Source organism: Solanum pennellii, chromosome 3 (assembly GCF_001406875.1).
Source record: "Solanum pennellii chromosome 3, SPENNV200".
Taxonomy (NCBI): domain Eukaryota; kingdom Viridiplantae; phylum Streptophyta; class Magnoliopsida; order Solanales; family Solanaceae; genus Solanum; species Solanum pennellii.
This window is the reverse complement of record NC_028639.1, coordinates 8,328,170-8,351,093: the sequence shown is the minus strand read 5'-3', so window position 1 is coordinate 8,351,093 and position 22,924 is coordinate 8,328,170. Positions and strand designations below refer to the sequence as shown.

The 22,924-nt window shown below is 35.3% G+C and overlaps 2 protein-coding genes and 1 long non-coding RNA gene across 3 annotated transcripts; all 3 read right to left on the bottom strand.

Moving 5' to 3' along the window:
* Window positions 1-10,185: 10,185 nt before the first annotated feature.
* On the bottom strand, window positions 10,186-12,621 carry LOC107012502. Its single transcript, XR_001456046.2, has 2 exons — window positions 11,820-12,621; window positions 10,186-10,512 (listed from the first exon to the last, which is right to left on the bottom strand). It is a non-coding gene; the product is annotated as an uncharacterized LOC107012502 (long non-coding RNA).
* Window positions 12,622-16,366: 3,745 nt separating this feature from the next.
* On the bottom strand, window positions 16,367-17,205 carry LOC107013167. Its single transcript, XM_015213146.1, has 4 exons — window positions 17,065-17,205; window positions 17,008-17,014; window positions 16,823-16,930; window positions 16,367-16,728 (listed from the first exon to the last, which is right to left on the bottom strand). The coding sequence occupies exons 1-4, from the start codon at window positions 17,203-17,205 to the stop codon at window positions 16,367-16,369; spliced, it is 618 nt and encodes a 205-aa protein (XP_015068632.1).
* Window positions 17,206-17,464: 259 nt separating this feature from the next.
* LOC107013166 (uncharacterized protein Mb2253c-like) lies at window positions 17,465-18,295 on the bottom strand. Its single transcript, XM_015213145.1, has 2 exons — window positions 18,135-18,295; window positions 17,465-18,050 (listed from the first exon to the last, which is right to left on the bottom strand). Exons 1-2 carry the CDS (start codon window positions 18,293-18,295, stop codon window positions 17,465-17,467), a joined length of 747 nt encoding a protein of 248 aa, XP_015068631.1.
* Window positions 18,296-22,924: the final 4,629 nt, after the last annotated feature.

Sequence of the window (22,924 nt, the reverse complement as noted above, 5' to 3'; positions counted from 1 at the left end):
CCGGCCAGCCCCCCTACCAGCCCCCCCCCTCCAAAAAAAAAAGAAAATTTATTTTTTAAAAATACTATCAACTTCAAATTTTTATTTTTTCACTCCTACCTTCTCCCCTCTCCTCCCCCCTCCCCCCGTCCCCATCCACTACCCCAAAAAAATAATAATTTTGATTTTAAAAAATATTTTCAATGTCATAAATTATTTTTTGCTCTAGTAAGAACAAAAGATATCTCTCAAAAACATTTTTTTTTCATAAATCAAACACAATCATTTTGTGAAACCCTACGTCCTATACATTTTTATACATGGTCGATTTATGATAAGTGTATAATGTGGTATTTTGGATGTATAAATAATGTTGAAAAAAAATTGGTTAATTGGAATGTGGGTAAACTAAAAATATGATTCAACAACAAATTTTGTACATACAATTTTCACATGTGAGATAGAATAGAGTAGAGTGCATAGACTTTATCACTGCCTTTAAGAGAGTAACAATTTATTTCTAAAAAGACTTCAACTGAACAAACAAGAAAATTAACAAACAAAAACAACAAGATAAAAATACTATGGTGAAATAATAGATAGTGACAGATATCTAAAAGTAAGAAAAAGAAAGGAATAATAGCCTACTTACTAGTTACTACTTACCTTAATTGATTTTTGACCTCCATATCCTCCAATTTAGGATAATTATGTTTTGCGTGAATAGTCGTATCATATCTAGCCTAATCACCCCACTTCAATTCTTTTTAGGTCTACTATGTGCAACTTTTCATACCTCCAAACTTGAACATATTCACCTCTCTTGTTTACATGTCTGAACCATATTAATTAGACTTCCCACGTTATCTTCCACATAAGTTATTCCTACCTTGTCTTCAATATTTTCATTCCTGACTTAACTATTAATGAATGAATTTTAATTTTAAAGTAATCAATACATGATCAAAGCAAACAATAGAAATAAATAAGAACTATTGGAACATCTATTACGTTATTGCAATAACATTAGTTGAGTTTTAATTTGGACGAGATTTGAGTGATATAAGTATTCGACAAGGATTTTCACAACTCAAATATGGACATGATGACATTTGTCTATTCCGATCAAGACAAGTCAGTCTCAACTCAATAAAATAGAAAAAACGGAAAGATAAAACAAGAACAAGATAAAAGCGGGAAACATATCCATTCTAAAATAACCCTAAAACCTGATTGTCACGTGTACAAGCCACTAAAATAATACAAAAATTCAAAAGAGAAATACAAGTCTCAATGTCTTTATTTCTAAAGTAGAACAAAACATAAACTAAAGGAACAAGAGGATCTGACGGAATGACAAGCATCTATCTCTTGAAATCCTTGAAAAGCTTGGAAATCAGAATAAGAAAAAAAAGGAGGAAGAGATCACACGTTCCGTGCTCAGAATCTACACGAGTGTAGAATCAAGGGGTGAGTATCAACAAGACGTTACCCAACAAGTAACCTACTAAACAAAGCACCTAGCTAGAAATCGCATACGTCTTTTACTGTAATCGAACCTCCTTAAACTACAACTTGCACATAAATTGGTCCAACCTAACAATTATAAAATGCAAAGCTCACAAGGCTCAATAATCACACTTCAATAGTCAAATTCAATAACTAACATGAACCAAGTAACCACATAGACAGACAAAAATGCATCAAATCACGACAATCAATCTCTCGCTAGAATCATTTCCCATCGGCACAATATTACTATCCGAAATCATTTCCCATCGTCTTAATATGAAATCACTAGCCGGAACCATTTCCCATCGACTTTATATCAATTAGCCGAAAATAACCTCGACATACAAACACTTGTCGGAACTGACTTTCACATAATAGCACTCGTCGTTAATAACCTAGGCATCATGAACACTTACCGAAAATGACTTCAGCATCATAAATACTTCCCGGAAATGACCTCGACATCATAATTATTATATCTATCGTTACGGTGTCCAATTACAAACAATGTGCATGAGCAATATCACACAATATGGAAAAGACAACAATTCATGCAAATCTAGTCGACATTCCTGCTATCAAGTATTTCACCAATCAAACAATAAGAGTCACAATAAGGCAATTCACATCATCATTATCATCACATTGTATTTTCATTTGAACCCTTTTCTTATTCGTTAAGAGTTATCAAGTGGACAATTAATCCTTCCCCTTATTCCCATTACTCCCAACACAGAAATAACTAAGGGAATACACAAATTCTACTAAAATACAAGGTTTAGAAGATCACTTGCCTAAAGTCAATCAATTAATCATTCAAAGAGTTGAATCTTCCCCTTCTGACCAATGTCCAAAGCCACACAATCTATAAAAATCAAGCATTCCCAATAAATTTCTGGAAACAACAATACTCACGTCGATTTCTTTGATGAATCGCTTAATCAACTCAAAACGCAATTTCAGAAAGAAAGTTCTAATTTGGAAGTCCACACTTGAAAACATTATTCAAGTCCTTAGGAGCTCATTGGTGAAAATCATTTCGAAAAGAGACTCAAAATCAGTTCATAATCTCCTTTTAAGCTTAGAAACTTCAGTTCTTGTACAACCTTTTCATTTACCGATCAAAATCTCAAATTTTAATGTTATAATTCATAAATTATCAAAGGTAAATGAAGTTTTAGGATCATAAAGACTTACTCAAATGATTTAGCACGAAAAGTCCTTTAAAAAATCACCACCAAGGATTTTTAAAACTCAAAAATGGAAAATAGGATTTAAACCCCGAAATTCGCAGGTCAAAACCTCTTTTTGATGTGGCAAAAATGGCCATTTGCAAACCCTCGATGAAAATCCGGCCCTCGCGATTACTAACAGACCTTCACTTAAGCGAAGGTCGTGATTGAGACACCTCACTTCGCGGGACTACCCTCTTGAGAACGCGACCCATCCTTCGTGAAAGTGATGCTCGCTTAAGCGATCAACGCATCACTAACACAAAGTACGTGGACACCAAAAAAAATCAACCAACTCCTCAAACATCGAAAGGAACTCCGGGATTTGTTCGGAACCCCGTGCACATAAACCATATATGAAAATCAATCATACTTGAGTTTCGGACTGAATGAAACTATCAAAACGCAAATTTGAGGTCTCTTGATCCTACATTTGTGAAAATCACAAAAAACCAACTCAACACTTAAAAAGGCTAAAACAAGTCTGGGATCTCTAAAAAATTAACCAAGACCTCACGTAGGTCTAAAATCATCCCCTGAATCCAATGAAACTCTCAAAATAATCGGAGCATTCGAACCTCAATTTCACAACTTAGAACCTCAATTGCTCAAAAAGACTCCAAATCTGAAACGATAATTCTCATAAATTAGATCCCACATTCTGGGACCGATGGACTCCGTGGAATTCTATTCTTGACACTCGAAACTACAACAGACACTAAAAGTTACTTTGTTAACACTATTTGTCTTTCAAACTCAAAACTTACAAAATCCTTAAGTTTGAACTCAAATTCGACACTAGCATTCTAAAATTACTCATAAAAGATTTGGAGTTGATATTGAAAGGAGAAAAACGATCTATTCACAAAACTTTCCAAAATTGATTAATTAGGTCATTATATAAATGAACAATGAAGTTTTTCTTAGTGAATTGTCAGGCAAATCAAAAGAGTTTTAAGTGGATCAATAAATTTAACTGAAAAATAAAAAAAGTATCATAGAAGCACCACATAATTAAGGTGGGACATGAGAAATAAATGCATTAGGGTAATACAGAAATGCAAAATGAATAAAGTAAGTCTTGTCATTGACTAATTAAGGCGTACCTATTGGACTAAATGTCAAGTACCAATAAGTATGATTAAAATGAAGCAACTTACCAAAATTGGGTTCCTCTAGAGCTGTCGTCCCTTTGCCCATTCTTGCCATAACCCACTAAAGGAACATGCACCTAGGGGTATCTAGCACTTAAAAGGGAACATCTGTGGCTACGCAGTGGCGGATCCAGGATTTAAAGGTTGTGGGTGCTCACTTCCTTTAAAAACAGGTGTAAAATTCGCTGGAAAAAATTTAAAAAAAGAAATGCTACTAGAGGGATTTGAACCCTCACCAGTGGTGACTGCACCTCAAATTACAGAGGTTTAAACCAGCTCACCCAAAGCTGCTTTTGTTTTATGGGTGCTCATTTAAATTATAATAACATATGTATCGTATTTTCTATATATATATACAAAAAATTTCAGAAATCAATGGGTGCTCGAACACCCGCGTCTGGCTTACTGGGCCCGCCCTGTGGCTACGTACATTATGTTCCTATTCCCACCATAACTTTGTGCATTGAGTGTCTTTAGATTATTTGTCGAATATCTATCATCTACAATAAGTATATGTTATCTTCTCTGTATTTAAATTATCAAACTAGATATCATAAAAGACAAAACAAAAGCAAAAAAAAACTATCTGAATCCACATTATAACTTATTGTCTGTCCTTCAAAAATTTAATTCCATCAAGTACTTGAGATTGTAAAATAGTTTCTCATAGGATTAAATATATTAATCATCAAAGAAGTATTGATACCTCAAACTTCGATAATTTCAACTAACTCAAATACACAATAACGAGATCACACACAGAGACGATTATTGCTTTTGTTTGATAAGAAATGTATGCTGAAGAAGGGATGAATTCAATACAAAAAAACGAGAAAAAGTCTCTATTTATAGCCAACGAAGGGCAGTATGAAAAAAATGTTAATTGTGTCTTATCGGAAAAGTCACAGTTCTTTAGAAAAACATCTTTCAGGAAGGTTATAGCCCTTTAGAAAAGGTATAACATTTAGAATAACCACAAACCTTTAAAAAAGACACAATTTTTCTAAAGTTCACAATCCTTCGTAAAAGTCATAACTATTCAGGAGAGTCACATCCCTTCACTTCTCATTCACACCTTCAAAACTCAACACTTCGTACGTAAAACGATGTATATATATAACAAAGAAAACAGAAAATTTCCTTTCATTTTTTTTGTTTGATGCATAGTAAGCTTATCCATTGAGTGTCTCCTCTCAGATGAATTAAGGTCCTTTTTGCATCACCAGGTAAGTTGAAGTGTGAAATTAAAAGTACCATTCAACTTACTAAACAAGACAATTTGATCTCAATATTAAACGATTAGATTGAAAATACATTATTAACTAAGGTTAATAATTAATGCATAAGTGCTCCTTTTTTTTTGAACATTTAGTTGCTCGAAATCTTAAATTAGCCAATAATACTGTTTGAAATCTAAGCCCTATCTTCTATCAGGTAGAAAGTGGGTGCCTGTATTAGCCACTAAAGCAGCTTGCGCCTTGGACTAAACTATTATTTCTGTCTCATTTTATATGAGTCAATTTAACTTGACACAGAATTTAAGAAGAAAAAAAGTTTTGAAACTTGTGGTCTAAAATAAGTAATAGATATTTGTGTGACTATAAATCATTTCATGAAGGATAAATTAGATATCTCATTTTATATGAGTTAATTTAACTTGACACAGAGTTTAAGAAGAAAAAAAGTTTTGAAACTTGTGATCTAAAATAAGTTATAGATATTTGTGCGACTATAAATCATTTCATTAAGGATAAATTAAATATTTTAAAGTTAAAAATTATTAGTTAATAATGAAATGTGTTATTCTAATTAAATAGAACGGTACATCTTTCTAACCTTTTTGTCAAATAGGTGAAATTCAACATTGGTAAAATGTTGATCATTGTGTTATTAAATATTTGTTAAAGAATGGAATATATTATTCCTTTTGAAATGGAATTAAGAAAAAAATGTATCAGATAAATTAAAACATAGGTTCCTTTTTATTCCCAACAAATATTGCCGAAGATTAGGTATAAAAGAAAAATTATCTAACACATTTTTGTTTGATACAAAATTTTCTACCATAATATTTACCGATAATTACTATCTATGTGTTTGGGCACCAATACTATCAAATATTATACATATTTTATCTTCTTATCCAATTTGACCGCTTTATGTACCAATTAAATTTAGAGAAAATTACTTTAATAAGCAAATATATACTAGTTAATTAGCTAGCATAGTTATAGTTTGAATTAAGTTACGGCTCACGGCGTCATTTTAGTTGTAATTATGTCACTTATACATATACAAATATAAATTATACACACACATATATATACACACAATCATATGACAAAATATTCATATACAATTAGCCTCTCTCCACTCTTTGTCCATTCTCGTTCGTCTCTCTCCTCCCTCTCCCTCGCCAGATTACAAACGTTTTATTGAAAAAAGGAAAAATAATTTATTTTAAGAATTTTCGACCTTTTTAGAGTCGCCACTTAATTTTGAGAAAATTAAGAAAAACATTTATTTTTAAAAAGACTTTAAACAGAAAAGATCTAATGAAAATATTTTAGGGGGTTCGGGGATTCATATTGTATTTTAGGAAAGTGTTTAAGGCACCTAAAATACCCGCTTAATACGGTTATCCAACAACTAACTCAATTTGGCTAAAACTTGACTTAAATAAAACTATTTAGAGTTGTTTGAGAAATGAAAACTTAACTTGCATCTACTTTCTAATTTTAGAATTTTATTTTTTTGAATTTACTTGAACTTGATTTAAGTTGTAAAAACAAAACGGCGTTTGCGGGGTTCGGGTTTTCTAACCTTAAGACTAACGGCAACCAAATAGATAATTAAAAGCACGTAATGAGGGAGAGAGAGAGATTTGGGTCTAAACCCGGGTTTTCTGTTCGCCTGGACCAAAATTTGGACCCACCTATTTTTTATTTTTGACCCATTTGTTTTGTTTTGGGCTTCTGGGCCCAATTTCCTTGTACCTTTCCTAGTCTAAGGATACAATAAATAAAACAAGGATAAATTACCTATATGAACATTTTTATTTTTCATTTTTTCCTTTATTCCCTACTATTTTAAAAAAATTCTGAAATCCCTTATTTTTTCCAAAATCTGAAGTGAGCCAGATACATAAATATCCCAACCTTAATTCACGATTCCCCTTCCTTTTTTTTGCTCCTTTAATCTCTCCCTAATTTCACTCTACAATTTTATTAGTTACAATTTTAATATTTGATTTTCAAAAGAATTTTATCTCCGATAAATTCAATTCAAACAACTCTGAAAATTCTCTCTCCGGTAAATTCAATTCAAACAACTCAATAGTTCCTCCATGGTCGTCTTCTTAAAAAAAAATCTTTTTTTTCCTGATACATATGGATATGGATAGTTCTTTCAACTAAACTCTTTAATACAAGATGAATATATGATTATGATGATGATAAACTAAAAACAAAATCATTTATGATTCACAGTCAAATATATAATTATAGTCGTCTTCTATTGAAAAGTTGCTCCTGTAATTTTCAGATTTACATTATCCAGGTATGTCTTTTATTATCTGATTCATTCTTTTTTAATTTCATGTAATTCCTGCTGAGTTTTTCAAAAAAATTGGATACGTTGACAACAATAATACATTATCATATTGTTTTGTACCTTGCTTAAATCTTACAAAATTATATATAAAATTATAATTTTTATTACTTTTATTTTTTGAATTATTGTCATTAAACTATCAAACTATATAGTAGAAATTATTTTAATGAGATGTAATTTGTAGAATAGTGTATCATATTAAAAAATAGTTTAACCATGATATTTAAATAACATATAATGAATAGATGATGTTTCATTTAGTATCTGATATAGATATTATCAAGTGGTATTGAGTATCAGTTATTATTTTTTAATCATTATATATTAACTAAACAATAAGATTTTTTGTAGTTACTATAATGTATCATGTAATTAACTTTTTTGTTCAAGTTTATTCATTTTTATAATGTACCACCAGTAGGATGTTTATAGTGAATGTTGAATATTTGTAGTTGCCTTTGCTGAATTCTTTAGCGATGAAGTCAACATCCATGAGCTGACTACCTCGCACAAGATTTGCAACACTATTATGGAAGTACGGTCTCGACAAGGTCAAAGTGGAATATGTTAGCGATATCGATGATCTACTAAAAGTGAAGAGTTATTTCACTCCACAACAACAAGATGACTTGGTTCATATAGATTAGTGATTATGTATTGATTCACATACAACTTTTGATGTTTTTATTGTTTTTAAGATACATTAACTAATATTTTGGAGGGTTTGTTATTTTTCAAGATACATTTTCTCAAGTTTTATAGTTTATTGTAACAAAATTATTTATTTTGAATATAATTATTTTTATATTGTTAGTACCTTGTTACATTTTATATATTATAATTATTTCATACATCAAAAACATTTGATACTATATTATTATCTGATATAAAAATATCAAAAAGAAAAATAAGTATATGATTCATATATCATGATCTGATACAAAAATATCAATAAAATAAATGTTTGATTCGTAATATTTAACAAATAATTGCACAATCATATTGTTTTATGTAGTTCTAAGCAGCTACAAATACATTTAATATTTAACCACTGCAATGCATATTTTAAGCATGTATCAACTTAATTCTTTTTGTTTGTGATACATTCATATTCCCACTTCATTATACGCTACACACAACATATCTTAATTACTTTTGTATCAAACACAAAATAATACATAATATAAATAGTATGTTTGAAACATAATTTCTTGTACCAGATTCACTTTATTATATTAGAAATTACCAATCTGAATTATAGCTAGAAATAAAAACTGCTTGATACAAATCAATTTATTATATCAGAAATTAATAATCTAAAAGTACTTTGTAATTTATATATCTATAACAGTGAAAAAAAATGTTATAAATTGAAAATTATTAATTTGATACATCACAATATTTCAAAAAACGTATTCATTAAGAATCTTTCAGAAAGAAAGTATAAGCTCTTTGATTGTGACCTTCTTGTCCAGAACGTCCATAACTGTTCGTGCTTGTGGTTAGTTTTTCATCTGAATTTTTCTTCCTTCCTTTTCTTGGTCGTCCTGACATTTTTTTATACATTTAGACGCGTCTACAATCAAAATCTCTTCAAATATCCTCCCAAATATAAAAAAGTTATTTCTTAATTTTTGTAGTTTCAAAAACTAAATATAATTCTAGCTTCTTCCAAAAAGTATAATATAGGTAGTTGTCTTGACTCAACAAGGCAACCATTGATACATTTTGCAATGTTAGAAGTCATCATTCTCTCCTTGTTCATTGTTGCAATTATACAAAATACAATAAAAATTTGTTACTATTCAATGTATCATTTCACAAAAAAAACAATTGAAGATACATTCTTATAATTAATCACAAAAGACCATATTGTTCCAAACATTTTTCATGGTTCAGATACAAATCAACTACATGATATATTTCATACCTCTGTACCTTAATTACTCGCATTGTCAATGATACATCAAAACAACGAAGAAAAATTTTACATGTCTTTGATACTTTAAAATTATCAAACAATGATACACAAATCTAATAATCTAACACATCTGATGCAATTGTTTTATTTATAAAATAGTAACTAACAATGAATCATGAACAATAACATGACTTATGTATCTAAATATTAAAAATACTAATTCACAATATAAAACAACTTATCTTATACCTTTCTTATCAGATCTTTATATCTTGAAATCGATTCACTTACTTCTCTGTACTATTCTCCTTGACAACTATCGTATCATTCCGATATCATTCATATCTAAATTTTTATAAAAAAATTCAACAAAACAATGAGAACGAGGAACAAAGAAAAAGACGAAGCTTGGAGAATTTTTAAAACAACTAATCACATACCTATTTTATCAGATCTTTATATCTTGAAATTGATTCGCTTACTCCTCTATATTGTTCTTCCCGACCACGATCATGTCATTCCGGTATCATTTATATCTAAGTTATAGAAAGTTTCTTTGATGAAACAGGGATAAACAACAAAAACAACGAAACACGGAAAACAATGAGACATGGAGAATAATGCATCATAAATAATGTATCAGAAATTATTGACACTAAGAGGGGACTGAAAAGCATAAATTATGGGATTGTAATTAGATTTTTTCTGTTTTTTTTCCTTTTTATGCGTAACAACTGCAAATAATGTATCATAATTAATGTATTCGGACAATCAATTATGTATCCGGATGACTCCTTTTTTAAGGAATTTTTATAAAATAGAAAAGAGAAGGGATATTATATAATTTAGGTTTTACACTATGAGATTTATGTAAGTTATACATAAAATAATAAAGGGGCTTAGTCCCTATAACAACAAAATACAAATCTTTGTTAAAAAACATAATTTGGGCCTTGAAGATCCATTCTTCCACTCTCCGCCTTGGTCTTTCATGTATTCTCCAATTTTGGGTCTGTTCGCCTTTTCAAGTAGTTGCTCGACTCGATGGAAGGAAGTATGAGTCTTTGTGACTCCCTTGGAATGCAAAAGGAGGGAGTTCATCCTGAAGAACTCGGATAGATTTTCACATGCGACAAAATGGTAGCGGATATTAGCATACAGAATAATAAAAAGGACAAGACATAGGTTAATGAGGTAGAATTAAATCATGAAGAGATCTACTCGAAAAGTCAAAATTTTATACCAAGGCACACATCCTTAAGATATAAACTAGACCAAATGTCAAAGACAAGTCTATGAACAAACTGCTACTAAACAATAGGCATATGTGTAGGTACATATATGTATTTATTCAAATGCATTGAACTTCAGAAAATGCGCAACCACCACACAACAGTAGCTTCGAAATATTAAGAGGAAACAAGCCGCACAGTTATGAAAGCAAAAGAAAAAACGCCTCCTAACGAGATTCGAATCCGACCCTACCTAGTTATAAACACGCGTAAACAAGCAAACATAATTTTAATGATTAACACAATCGATTAATGATACCCAAATATGAATAGACTAGAAAATCACAGCCAAATAAGATCTCAATGACCAATTCTTGCTATCAATAAATTGTGAACAAGGTCAAGACTAACATATGAATATGTTAGAATAGACGATAGAGCAGCATGCCAAATTTAAAGAAAATTTCAAGCGAAGACAGCAATCAAATAGCGGTATACAACTAACTTGCAACTTGAAAAGCAGACTAGAAAACTAGGAAGGAATATGAAATAAAAAGACATCTGAAGTTTTTGCACTACTTCGGCCATAACAAATAATTTCTTTAAGTATATCTTTCCAACAACAGATAATAAAAGGGAAAGGGAACTTCCAGCAACATGATTAAAGAAAAAAACACAGCCAAGTACTACAAATCGAGTTAGCTTGAAGACGACTGTTAAGAAATCTATTTAACATTGATTCGCCGAGAAAAAAAAACAGTAATAAGAAGATCAAAGTGCACCTAAGGCAGGACCCACGACCTCTTTTTACTTGACACTACGATTAAATTACTAAGAAAACATATGCTTAACTCGTTATTAGTGGACCATCAGGTGATAAATGAAGAGGAAAAAAACTTCAGATTACAGTATGAACACTAGCAAACAGGTTCAATATCGCCCAACTGTGATGAAAAATAAACTATGATAAAAGACAGACAGAAAGGCGAAAAAGCAAGAGAAACAAGGACCTCGATAATGCACGGAACTTCATACTTAATCAAAACGAGGCAAGAAAGTACTAGAACGGCCAGCGAAAATAAGACTCGACCGAGGCAGAAATGACCAAAATAAAGCTCAAATTCATGGACTAAACATAAGTTCGACCAAAGCGATTTGAGATGTTAAAGAAGTTTACCTTCTTAAGAGCAGCGAAACAGGGAGACAAGTAATTGGAAGCAACTTCAACACTAGCTGCGACCCTGAGAGTTCTCGGGGGTCTTAGCGAATTTCCAATGAATCGTCTCTAAGAGGAGGGAGTGTATGTCTTTTACGCATGGATTCTCTGCCTCCTATACTCTCACTACGTATATCTACTGGAAATTAAGGAACTTGAAGGACAAATCCTAAAATTTCCGCCACCTAGTAAACCTTTTTCCTTCTCTAAAATTTCCTCTGTCTTTTTTCTCTCCTCCCCCCTTTTTTTGTGGGAAAACATAGAAGAGAAGTTATATAGGAAGGAATTTAGGGTTTTCGGGTGTTTGGGAGGAAAGATGAAAACGGATGAAATGAGGCCCATCGGTTCAAAATTCAAAATCTTTTTCCCGAAATGAGGAGACCTCTTTTCTGCCAATTCGTCCTTATTCCAGAAAAGGAAATGTGATAATCGACACACGGGATCAATTCGACGTCCTCCTTGTGCAACATGGCTCCATCTCAAGCCACCAAAGACGAAAACGCGTGATACGTTACATCTCAAGCTCGTACGGAACAGACAGGGACGAAGAAGACGGGTTGTTCACGCGCGAAGGTTGTATCACTGCCTTAGACACACTGTTATCTGGTCACACAATTCCATCCTCCTTGGATTTTACGCGTTGAAGAAGAAAGTGACGAAACGGAGGAAGCTTTGGGTCGTTGGGATGGAGATTTTCTGCAGAGCGCGTTGGGCATTTTCTGGTTGCGGAGAAGAAAGGGGTTGGGTCAGGTATTGAAAATGGGCTTGGAGCGGTTTGAAAGAGGGGTTGGTGAAAGGGATTGGGCCCAAATTTCTGTTAGGAGTGGGCTGAAGAAATAAAGGGGTTGAACGGGGAATGAAAATATAGACCTCTGTAAAGATGGGAAAAGGCTAGAAGACTCATTGCGTTGGGCTAGATGAAGGGAGGCCCAATTTAAGTCTTAAGGTTTGGAAGAAAGTGGGTTGGGATAGTTTTAGAGAATTAAGTCAACTTCTATATTAAGAAATAGCCCAAAATTTATTTTTCCAAATGTATTAAAAATACTTGGTAACTAGATAAGATGAATTAATATAAATCAATTAATCATGCTTCTTAATTTCAACGGAATAAAATAATCGACGTAATTATAAAATAATTAATGCAAAAAATGTAAACCATTATGTAACTAAACTAATTAGTAAAATATTTAAACAAAATAAAATCTTTTTTTTTGAGATGAATTTCGAATAATTATAAAATATATCAGTTATATACATAAATATGTAAATCATATATAATATCTAAAAATCATGAAAAACGATAAGATTTATTTAGAATAACTTGAAAAACCTTTTAAACCTTAATAAAAACTAATTATTTCAAAACATTTAGAATTAAGAAGTTGTTAATTAATTAATATCGGGGAGGGTCAAAATTTGGGTGTCAACAACTGTCCCTCATTTTACTTGGGTTGATGCAAGAAATTCGAGAAAAATGAAATTGACCAAGCCAATTTTGACCGACCATATATTCATTTTTATGGAAAGGATTTGGTACGGACTTTAAGAATTATGGCCGAAGCCCGAAAATAGGCTTCCTACATATCTCAGGTTATATGAGAATTCAGGCCACTTGTAGTTCGACTCAATCGATTTAAAAGGAAATTATTATGCTAGATAACCTTTGGTTCTGACGAGTGACAAATTTAATCGAGTATGAAAAGAGTCTTGAAATCTCTTAGCCATGAAGGTGGAACTCTTCACATCCATAGATAAGAATTTACATAGACATAATTTCCAAAGCTCTCGGTGCATTGTCACTCAGATTGGAAACTTGCTTCCGGTAGACCAAAATTCCGAATGCAAAACCAAAACCGACAAAAATAAAGAAAAACCCCACATGCCTTCTGATAGGGGTGAGGTTTGATTGTGGTGGAAGTCGCTCCTCTGCTCGCGTCTTAAGAGTTTGATACTCTTCTTTGGACTATGTCCCAGTTTGCTGCTAAGAAAAGTTCCACGTTATGCTGCATCCTTTTGATGTCGTCTGCACCTGTGGTTTATTTTTTGGAGAATTCATCCTTACGGATGCTCTCGACAAAGACTGAGATAAAACTCGTCAGCATAAAAAATGCAATTAAAATGGGACACAGTGTGTTTTACCGTGTCGACACTTAATTACTCTCCCGGACATTTGACGTCACCTCGATTGGGTTTGACGTAGAGCAAATAAAGCTTATGTCTTGTGTTTGCAAAATAATCTTCAATGTACTCTTCATTTGATGTCAAAATAAATAAAGCTGATGCAATGTTGATATTTTTTTCGTCGCTTTCGATGATTCTCTTGGCATTCACTCTTGCCAAATAAAGATGCAGTTGATGTTGAGGTGTAAACATTTCCCTTGAGATGCACAATTCCTCCTTTGGCAGTGCATGAATTCTTGCGGGGCATGAATATCTTCCCGTAATGCGTATATTTCTCTGAGGTATGAAATCTTCTCAGGATGCGTAACTTTTCTGCGAGGCATGAAATCCTCTTGCGATGCATAAATTTCAACGAGACATGGAATCTTGTCGTGATGCATAATGTTTTGCGAGGTATGAAATCTTCTCGCGATGCATAAATCTCTGCGAGGTATGAAATCTTCTAGCGATGCATAAATCTCTGGAGGTATGAAATCTTCTCGCGATGCATAAATTTCAATGAGGCATGGAATCTTCTCATGATGCATAAATTTCTGCGAGGTATGAAATCTTCTCGCGATGCATAAATTTCTGCGAGGTATGAAATCTTCTCGCGATGCATAAATTTCTGCGAGGTATGAAATCTTCTCGCGATGCTTGGGATATTAACTCGCGATGCATGAACATTGACTCGCGATGCATGATTTTGTGCAATGCATGGATATTGACTCGCGATGCATGATCTTCCGCGATGTATGATTTTCCGTGATGCATGGATATTGACTTGCGATGCATGATTTTCCGCAATGCATGGATGTTGACTCGCAATGCATGACCTTCCGCGATGCATGATTTTCCGCGATGCATGGATATTGACTCACGATGCATGATTTTTCGCGATGCATGGATATTGACTCTTGATGTCATCTTTGGTACTAAATGAAGATAGTGCTTCAATCGCGCAGCATACTGATCTTCTGGGTGTTTTCTGGATAGTCATATCGTCTCCAATAATGATAACGGTAAAATGACTTCCAGATAGTATATCGTCTTGATCGATAATAAAATAACTGACCCCTCTGGGTAATGCATAATACCATATCTGACATTATGATGCAAATGACGTCCTATACGGAATCCGTAAACTCTTCCTTAAGATTTTCGCTTGATTCAACTTCGAATCTAGCTGGACGTTCTTTATAAATTTAATATTGTTGGAAATTGATTTAAATAAACAATTCATATTCCCAAGTCTCCGACATAAGCGATATAAAATGATTCCTACTTCTAGGAAAACTATTGATTTTGGGATAATTTTCTCCTCCTTTGACTTCTCCATATTCATCCATCGGAAGAATTCACTGATTTCGTAGCAAAGCTATAAACCTGCGTCCACTGAAAAATTGTTAGTTTTAAAAACGAACCGGTCTGTGTTGATTTCTTCAGTTGTCTGCTCCCAAACCTGCTATCTCCGGTTGATCTCCCTGATCTCCCAACTCTTGATAGATGAGACAAAATATTTTATGCCACAACAAATGAAACATAAAGGAAAATCTATAAGAGAATAAATTTTCGAGAAATAGTATCTGAGAAAGGTTACTGTCAAGTCATGTCATATCAGGCTTAACAAACTTCTTTGAGTCTGATGCTTGGATGTTTATCTGATTATTCGCTGGGTAGTTTTCAGAGTCACAACAGACTTATAGATAAACCCATGCTGTAATTTTAAGGTCGTCCTCAAAATTTCTGTCCCAGTTACTGTCTTGCTTATCTTTCCACTGTAACTGAGTAGATCGCGGAATTTTGAGATCCTCTCAAAAATTCTGTCCCACTTGCAAATCTCAAAATATTTTCCATCTTGACTTGCTGAGGAAGAATCTTCTTCTCGAGAATTTTTGAGTCCCTTTCAAAAATTATGTTCCGGTTTCTATTGTAAAGAGGAATAGAAATCTTACAGGAGATATGACCAAACCCTTGTGGCGCCTATGTATCCCGTTGAGGCCGGAATCAGGTCAAACGTAGTTCCCCTCAGGGATAACAAAAGAGAAATTTACAAAGAAATCGACCGAGGCCGACACAGGACGCCTACGTATCTCATTCTTGAGAATTCAGGTCGAACGTAGTTTAAATACAAAGAAATAATTAAAGGGGATAAATGGGGTGATCGAGGCCGACATAGGCCGCCTACGTATCTCATTCTTGATAATTCAGGTCTGACGTAGTTCATTACAAAGAGAGATAAAAATTTAAGCAAAACAAATACAAGCAAACAGAACAATTACAAGTGAATAATAGAAATGCGAACCGAAGCTTCACACGTAGTATCTCTTGACAGCATCTGAGTTGATTCATTTCGCCCATGCGGTGCCATCCATCTCCGACAGGACCAAAGCACCTCCGGATAATACCTTGCGAACCATGTAGGGTCCTTGCCAATTTGGCGCGAATTTTCCCTTGTATTCGTCTTGATGAGGAAAAATGCGTTTGAGGACCAACTGACCAACTTCGAAAATTCTGGCTCTTACTCTCTTGTGAAAAGCACGAATCATTCTTTGTCGATACAACTGACCATGACAAACAACAACCATCCTATTTTCGTCAATCAAAGTTAACTGATCGATTCTCTTTCTGACCCATTCAGCGTTACTCAACTCAGCTTCTTGTATGATTCTCAACGACGGTATCTCAATTTCAACAGGTATGACTGCCTCTGTTCCATATACTAGTAAGTAGGGAGTAGCTCCAGTCGATGTTTTGAGTCGTTCGATAACCCAATAAATCATATGGCAACATCTCATGCCAACCTCGGTGATTGTCAATCATCTTTCTCAGAATCTTCTTGATATTCTTATTGGCAGACTCTACAGCTCCATCATATGGGGACGATAAGCGGTTGAGTTTCGGTGCGTAATCTTAAATTGCTCACAATATCTCTCATCAAGTGACTATTGAGATTCGCACCATTATCAGTATTGATGAATTCTGGTACCCCAAACCTACATATCAGATTGTTGCGAACAAAATCAGCTACAACTTTCTTGGTTACCGACTTGTAAGAAGCTGCTTCCACCCATTTGATGAAATAATCAATAGCAACCAAAATAAATCTGTGTCCATTTGAAGCAGATGGCTCTATCGGACCGATGACATCCTTACCCCAAGCTACAAATGGCCAAGGTGAACTCATAGCGTTAAGTTCGTGAGGTGGCGCTCGGATCAAATCACCGTGCACTTGACATTTGTGACATTTTTGCACAAACTTGCAACAATCATTCTCCACAGTCATCCAGAAATACTCGGCTCGAAGGATCTTTCTTGCCAAAGTGATCCCATTCATATGCGTGCCACAAACTCCAGCATGTATTTTGTTCAATAAGTTTCGCAGCTTCGACAACATTGACACATCTTAGAAGATCCAAATCTGGAGTCCTCCTATAAAGTATTTCTCAACTCAGAAAGAAATTAAGAGCCATACGGCGTATCGACTTCTTCTGATTAGATGTAGCATCTTCGGGATAAGTTCCACACTCCAAATACTTCTTTATATCAAAATACCAAGGCAAACCGTCTGGTTTTGCTTCAACATGAGAACAATGGACTGGATGTTCTTTCAACTCTATATATAGAGGATCAATATAATCTGTATCCGGATGTTTAATCATAGAAGAGATGGCGGCGAGAGCATCAGCCAACTCATTCTGTATTTTGGGAGTATGTCTGAACTCGATCTTGCGAAATCTTTTGCACAACTTTTGTACACACTGTACGTAAGGCATAAACTTTGCGTTCTTCACGGCCCATTCTCCTTGAACTTGATGAATCAACAGATCTGAGTCTCCAATAACAAACAACTCATAAACATTCATATCGATGGCCATCTTCAACCCAAGAATACAAGCTTCGTATTCAGCCATGTTGTTCGTGCAATTAAATTGGAGCTTAGCTGCCATGGTGTAGTGCTGACCAGATTCTGACACTAAGACTGCTCCAATACCTTTACCTTGATGATTTTCCGCTCCATCAAAGAATAATCTCCAACCTGGATATGCTTTAGAAATATTTTCACCCACAAATGACACTTCTTCATCGTGAAAATAAGTCTTAAGTGGTTTATACTCTTCATCAATGGGATTTTCTGCAAGATGATCAGCCAAAGCCTGTGCCTTTATCGCTTTTGGAGTCACATACACAATGTCAAATTCACTCAAAAACATTTGCCACTTAGATAACTTTCCGGTCGGCATCGCCTTGTGGAAGATATACTTCAGTGGATCCATTCTAGAAATGAGGTATGTAGTATAGGAAGACAAATAATGTCTCAGCTTTTGGGCAAGCCACGTCAAAGCACAACGTGTTCTCTCCAACAAAGTGTAATGAGACTCGTATGGAGTAAACTTCTTGATTATATAATAGATAGTCCTTTCCTTCTTTCCTGTCTCGTCGTGTTGACCAAGTATGCATCAGAATGGACTATCTGAGAAGGACAGGTACAGCAACAAAGGACTCCCTTCTCGCGGAGGAACCAATACCGGTGGATTGGACAAATAGTTCTTGATAGCATCAAAAGCAGTTTGACAATCTTCAGTCCACTTTGTCGGGGCGTCTTTCTTCAACAGCTTGAAAATATGCTCACACACCACGGTTGATTGAGCTATGAATCTACTGATGTAGTTTAACCTCCCTAAAAAACTCATCATCTCTTTTCTCGTCTTCGACGGAGGTAACTCTTAAATTGCTTTAATCTTAGAAGGTCGAGCTCAATACCCCTTATGCTTACTATAAATTCCAACAACTTTTCGGCTGGAACTCTAAAAGAGCATTTGGCGGGATTTAACTTCAAGTTGTAATGATGCAAACGATCGAAGAATTTCCTTAGATGTGTCAGTGGTCCGAACTCTCGCGGGACTTGATTATGACGTCATCTACATACACCTCAATCTCCTTATGAATCATGTCATGAAATATTATCGTCATAGCCCTCATATAGGTAGCACCAGCATTCTTGAGGCCAAATGACTTCACTCTGTAATGATATACACCCCAAGGTGTAATAAAAGCTGTCTTTTCTGCATCTTCCTCATCCATCAGAATCTGGTGGTAACCTGCGTAACAATCCACAAATGACTGCATTTCATGCTTAACACAGTTATCAATCAAAATATGAATATTCAGCAACGGAAAATTATCCTTCGGGCTAGCTTTGTTGAGGTCTCTGTAGTCGACACAAATCATGATTTTTCCGTCTTTTTTGGCGACTGGAACAACATTGGCCAACCAAGTTGGATATTGTGTCACTTCCACCAATCGAGAATCTATCTGCTTGGTGATCACTTCTTTAATCTTTAAACTCAGTTCAGGTTGAATTTCCGAGTTTTTTGTTTCACCGATCGAACCCCGGGTTAATCGACAGTTTATGAGATACAACATCGGTACTCAACCCTTGCATGTCACAGACTTCCCAAATGAAAACATCAATATATTGAGTAAGCAAATGAATTAGGCCCTCTCTCTCAGTTTCAATTAAGTGGATGCTAATCTTAACCTCTTTAACACATTCTGGATTCCCCAAATTTACCGTTTCTCTTTCCTCTGGATTTGTTTATGTTGATTTTCAAACCGTCAAAATTCCTCGGTGACATACTCTGGTTCCTCACTTTCTTCTTCGTAATCGTCAACCTCGTCATTACCATCCCCATTTTGTTGATTCAGCTCGTGACATGACATGACATTGGTAGGTTTAAAACTCACATTAATGAAACCGTAAACAAACAAAGTTAGAAAATCAAATTATAACAGATGACTAAATAAATAAATTTAAAAACAAAGAGGCTTTCATTCAAATTTAAAAACAGTGCAAACTTTGGCCATGGCATAGGGCCATGTTGCCTTCTTTGAACATCACGATTGAAATTCGAAAATTCAAACAGTTAAGAAAATGCAAAATGGTGGGTCTTCGGCCTCTTCTGGACTACCATCGATTTTAATATGCATGAAACAATGCCCTTCTACCGAGGAGTTCTGGGGATCAGGATGGGCGTGGTGGTCCAATTCTGCAGCATCTCTCCTGGCTCAGCATCGCGGATGCCAGCTAGCTCGACCTCTTCCTCAATAACAACATCGATCTTCTCGAAGAGGTCACAAATTTCTTCCCCAAGGTCTTCATGCTCGGCATACTCCCAGACTAGGAAGGATTGATACAGATGTGGGATTGGCTTAGCCAGTGCTTGATCATTTTTCTTCTCGTCTTCATGTCATCATATGTGGGGATGTACCCCAAACCATATCTGGCTCCCTTGACTAAGATCAGAATAAGCTCTATAATTCCTTGGGAATTTCTTCCCAATCCGAAACCTGGTTCAAAACCATTCTGCAGCATCACAATGGCTATCATCTTGTACACGACAGACATGGGAGTCTGTGGGGCCAAGTCCTCACCGGTGGCATTTACCAGCTCCACCGTGTAGAAATCTGTACCTCGGGACATCTCATCAATGATCGGCTTCTGTTTGCCAGTGTGACTCCCTTTGCCATGAATAACCAGCTCTTCGTTCTTCCAAACGATCTTTATCATCAGATATAGAGTAGAAGGGACAGCTCCAACCATATGGATGAAAGGCCTTCCTAGAAGAAGGTTATAGCTGGTGTCGATATCCAATACTTGAAACTGCGCACTGAATTCTGCTGGACCCATTTGGATGATCAGATTCACTGCTCCCAACGTATCTCTCTGAACCCTATCAAAGGCTCTTACGTTGACTTGGTTTTGTTCAAGTTTTTCCTAGTCAAACCTTAACTTCCTCAACGTCGACAACGGGCAGATATTCAGACCAGATCCATCATCTACTAAGACACAATTGACAACCTTTTTGCGGCATACTAAAGTGATGCGCAACGCCTTGTTGTGTGACCTCCCTTCGAAAGGCAGCTTATCGTCAAAAAAGCTAATTCGGTGTCCTCGAATAACCTGGTGTATCATAGCGGCCATGTTATCGCTGCTTGTTCCTGCGGGTACTTACGTATCATCGACAGCCTTCTTCAAAGCCTGCCTGTGCGATTGAGAACTCATCAGCAGGGCCCATACGGAGATCTTGGCTGGAGTCTTCTCCAAATGCTTGACGATAGAATAATCTTTCAGCTGCATTCTTCTCCAGAATTCCTCCGCTTCTCCTTCGCTTATTGGCCTTTTAGCTTGATCCTTCTTTTGACCTCCGAGAGCAAGCTCGTCAGAAGTGTAACATCTTCCGGATCTGGTCATGCCTTGAGCAGCAGCAGTTTCAATAACGAACTTAGGCTTGATGAGAGTTCTTGATGTCACCAAAGCAACATCCTTTGCGGGTGTCAAAATAACGAACTATTTCTTCTCTTTGATGCTCAAAGAAGCTACAACCTTTTCCAAATCATCGTAAATGATGGGAGTAATCATTTTTGTTTCATACCAGTCATTGTCTGTCTAGATTATATTGACATTGCCGCCCCCAAGATTCAGAAGTGGGTTGGTGTTGACATTTGGTGCCGCTGGTTGGAGAGAGACTACCTCTTGATCAATTAAATCCTGAATTTTGTGCGTGAGGTTAATACAATCCTCAGTATTATGTCCAACACTGTTGGAATGATAAGCACATCTCTGATCGGGTCTTTAGAATTTTGAATTGACATCCACAGGTTTGGGCCCCATAGGGTGGATGTATCCGGCCGCAGTCACTCGCTCGTACAACTTTGTTCGGCTTTTAGCGAGCGCAGTGAAGTTCCTTGAAGACTTCTTCTCAAATCTGGATCGGGGAGGGTCATAAATTCCTTGTTGGGGAGGAGGCACTTGTTGATAACTTCTGGTATTTGGACGGGGAGCTTGGATTCTGGGATATGGATTAGTTTGGTAGTTTGGCGATGGAACTTGGTAATTTAGAGGGAGATTTTAGTATAGTGGAGCTTGGACTTGATAAACAGGAGGGGGTGCTTTATAGCCTGACTGCACGTTAGCACAGTTGGGAGTAACACCTTGATAATAAGGAGAAGGAATATGGTAGGGAAGAGGATGATTTGGGTAAATGGGAGATGGATTTTGGTAATTTGGGGTGGACTTTGGTTTATTGGAGCTTGGATGTTTGGATAAGTGGCGGTGGCATTTTGATAAATTAAAGGATTATTGGGATGAATAGCTTGCGCATAGCAAGCTTGGTAAGACTTTTGGAAAGGCCGGGAACGACCTTGGGAATATGACGAGCTTCTGGGGGTTTTCCTTCCCCCATATGAAACAATAACGATTTCTTCTCTTTTCTTTTTCAACAACCCTGAAGATCCAGGCGATGCGGCTACACAGGCTATTGATACGCTCAAACTTACTTCTCAAATAAGAAGTAAAGCGGTCGTGTCAAGTAAATAACCCAACTAGTGAGGTTGGGATTGTTCCCACGAGGAAAATAGTTTAGACTTAACTTCAATCTATTATTACTATTGTTCAGTAAATTACTTCCTTGGAAAGCAAAAATGATAAAAGGGGGGTTTTCTATTTCTAAATAAATGAAAATAACTAGCGAAATTAAAAGAGACAACTAACGGCTTCAAATGTTGGAGTTTAATCAATTAATAAAGGTAACTAGGGTTTACCTGTTCCCCACAGGTTCATAATTTGATAATTCTAACTATAACAATTCTTTCCTAGTATCTTGCATGCAAAGTGATAAGTTATGTATTTCTAAATTCTTGGTCCGGCATCTAGAGAATTTCACTCCGCACCTTGGTCCGGCTACGTGTGTTGCTATACTAACCCTTACCTTTACCTCATATTAAGCATCATATTGGATGTTTGACTAAGTTATTACTTCGTACCAATCAATACTAGCATATTAGATAGTATACACTAAATCTATGTTGATAATTCTTTTCCTATTATCTACCTCCTTGGTCCG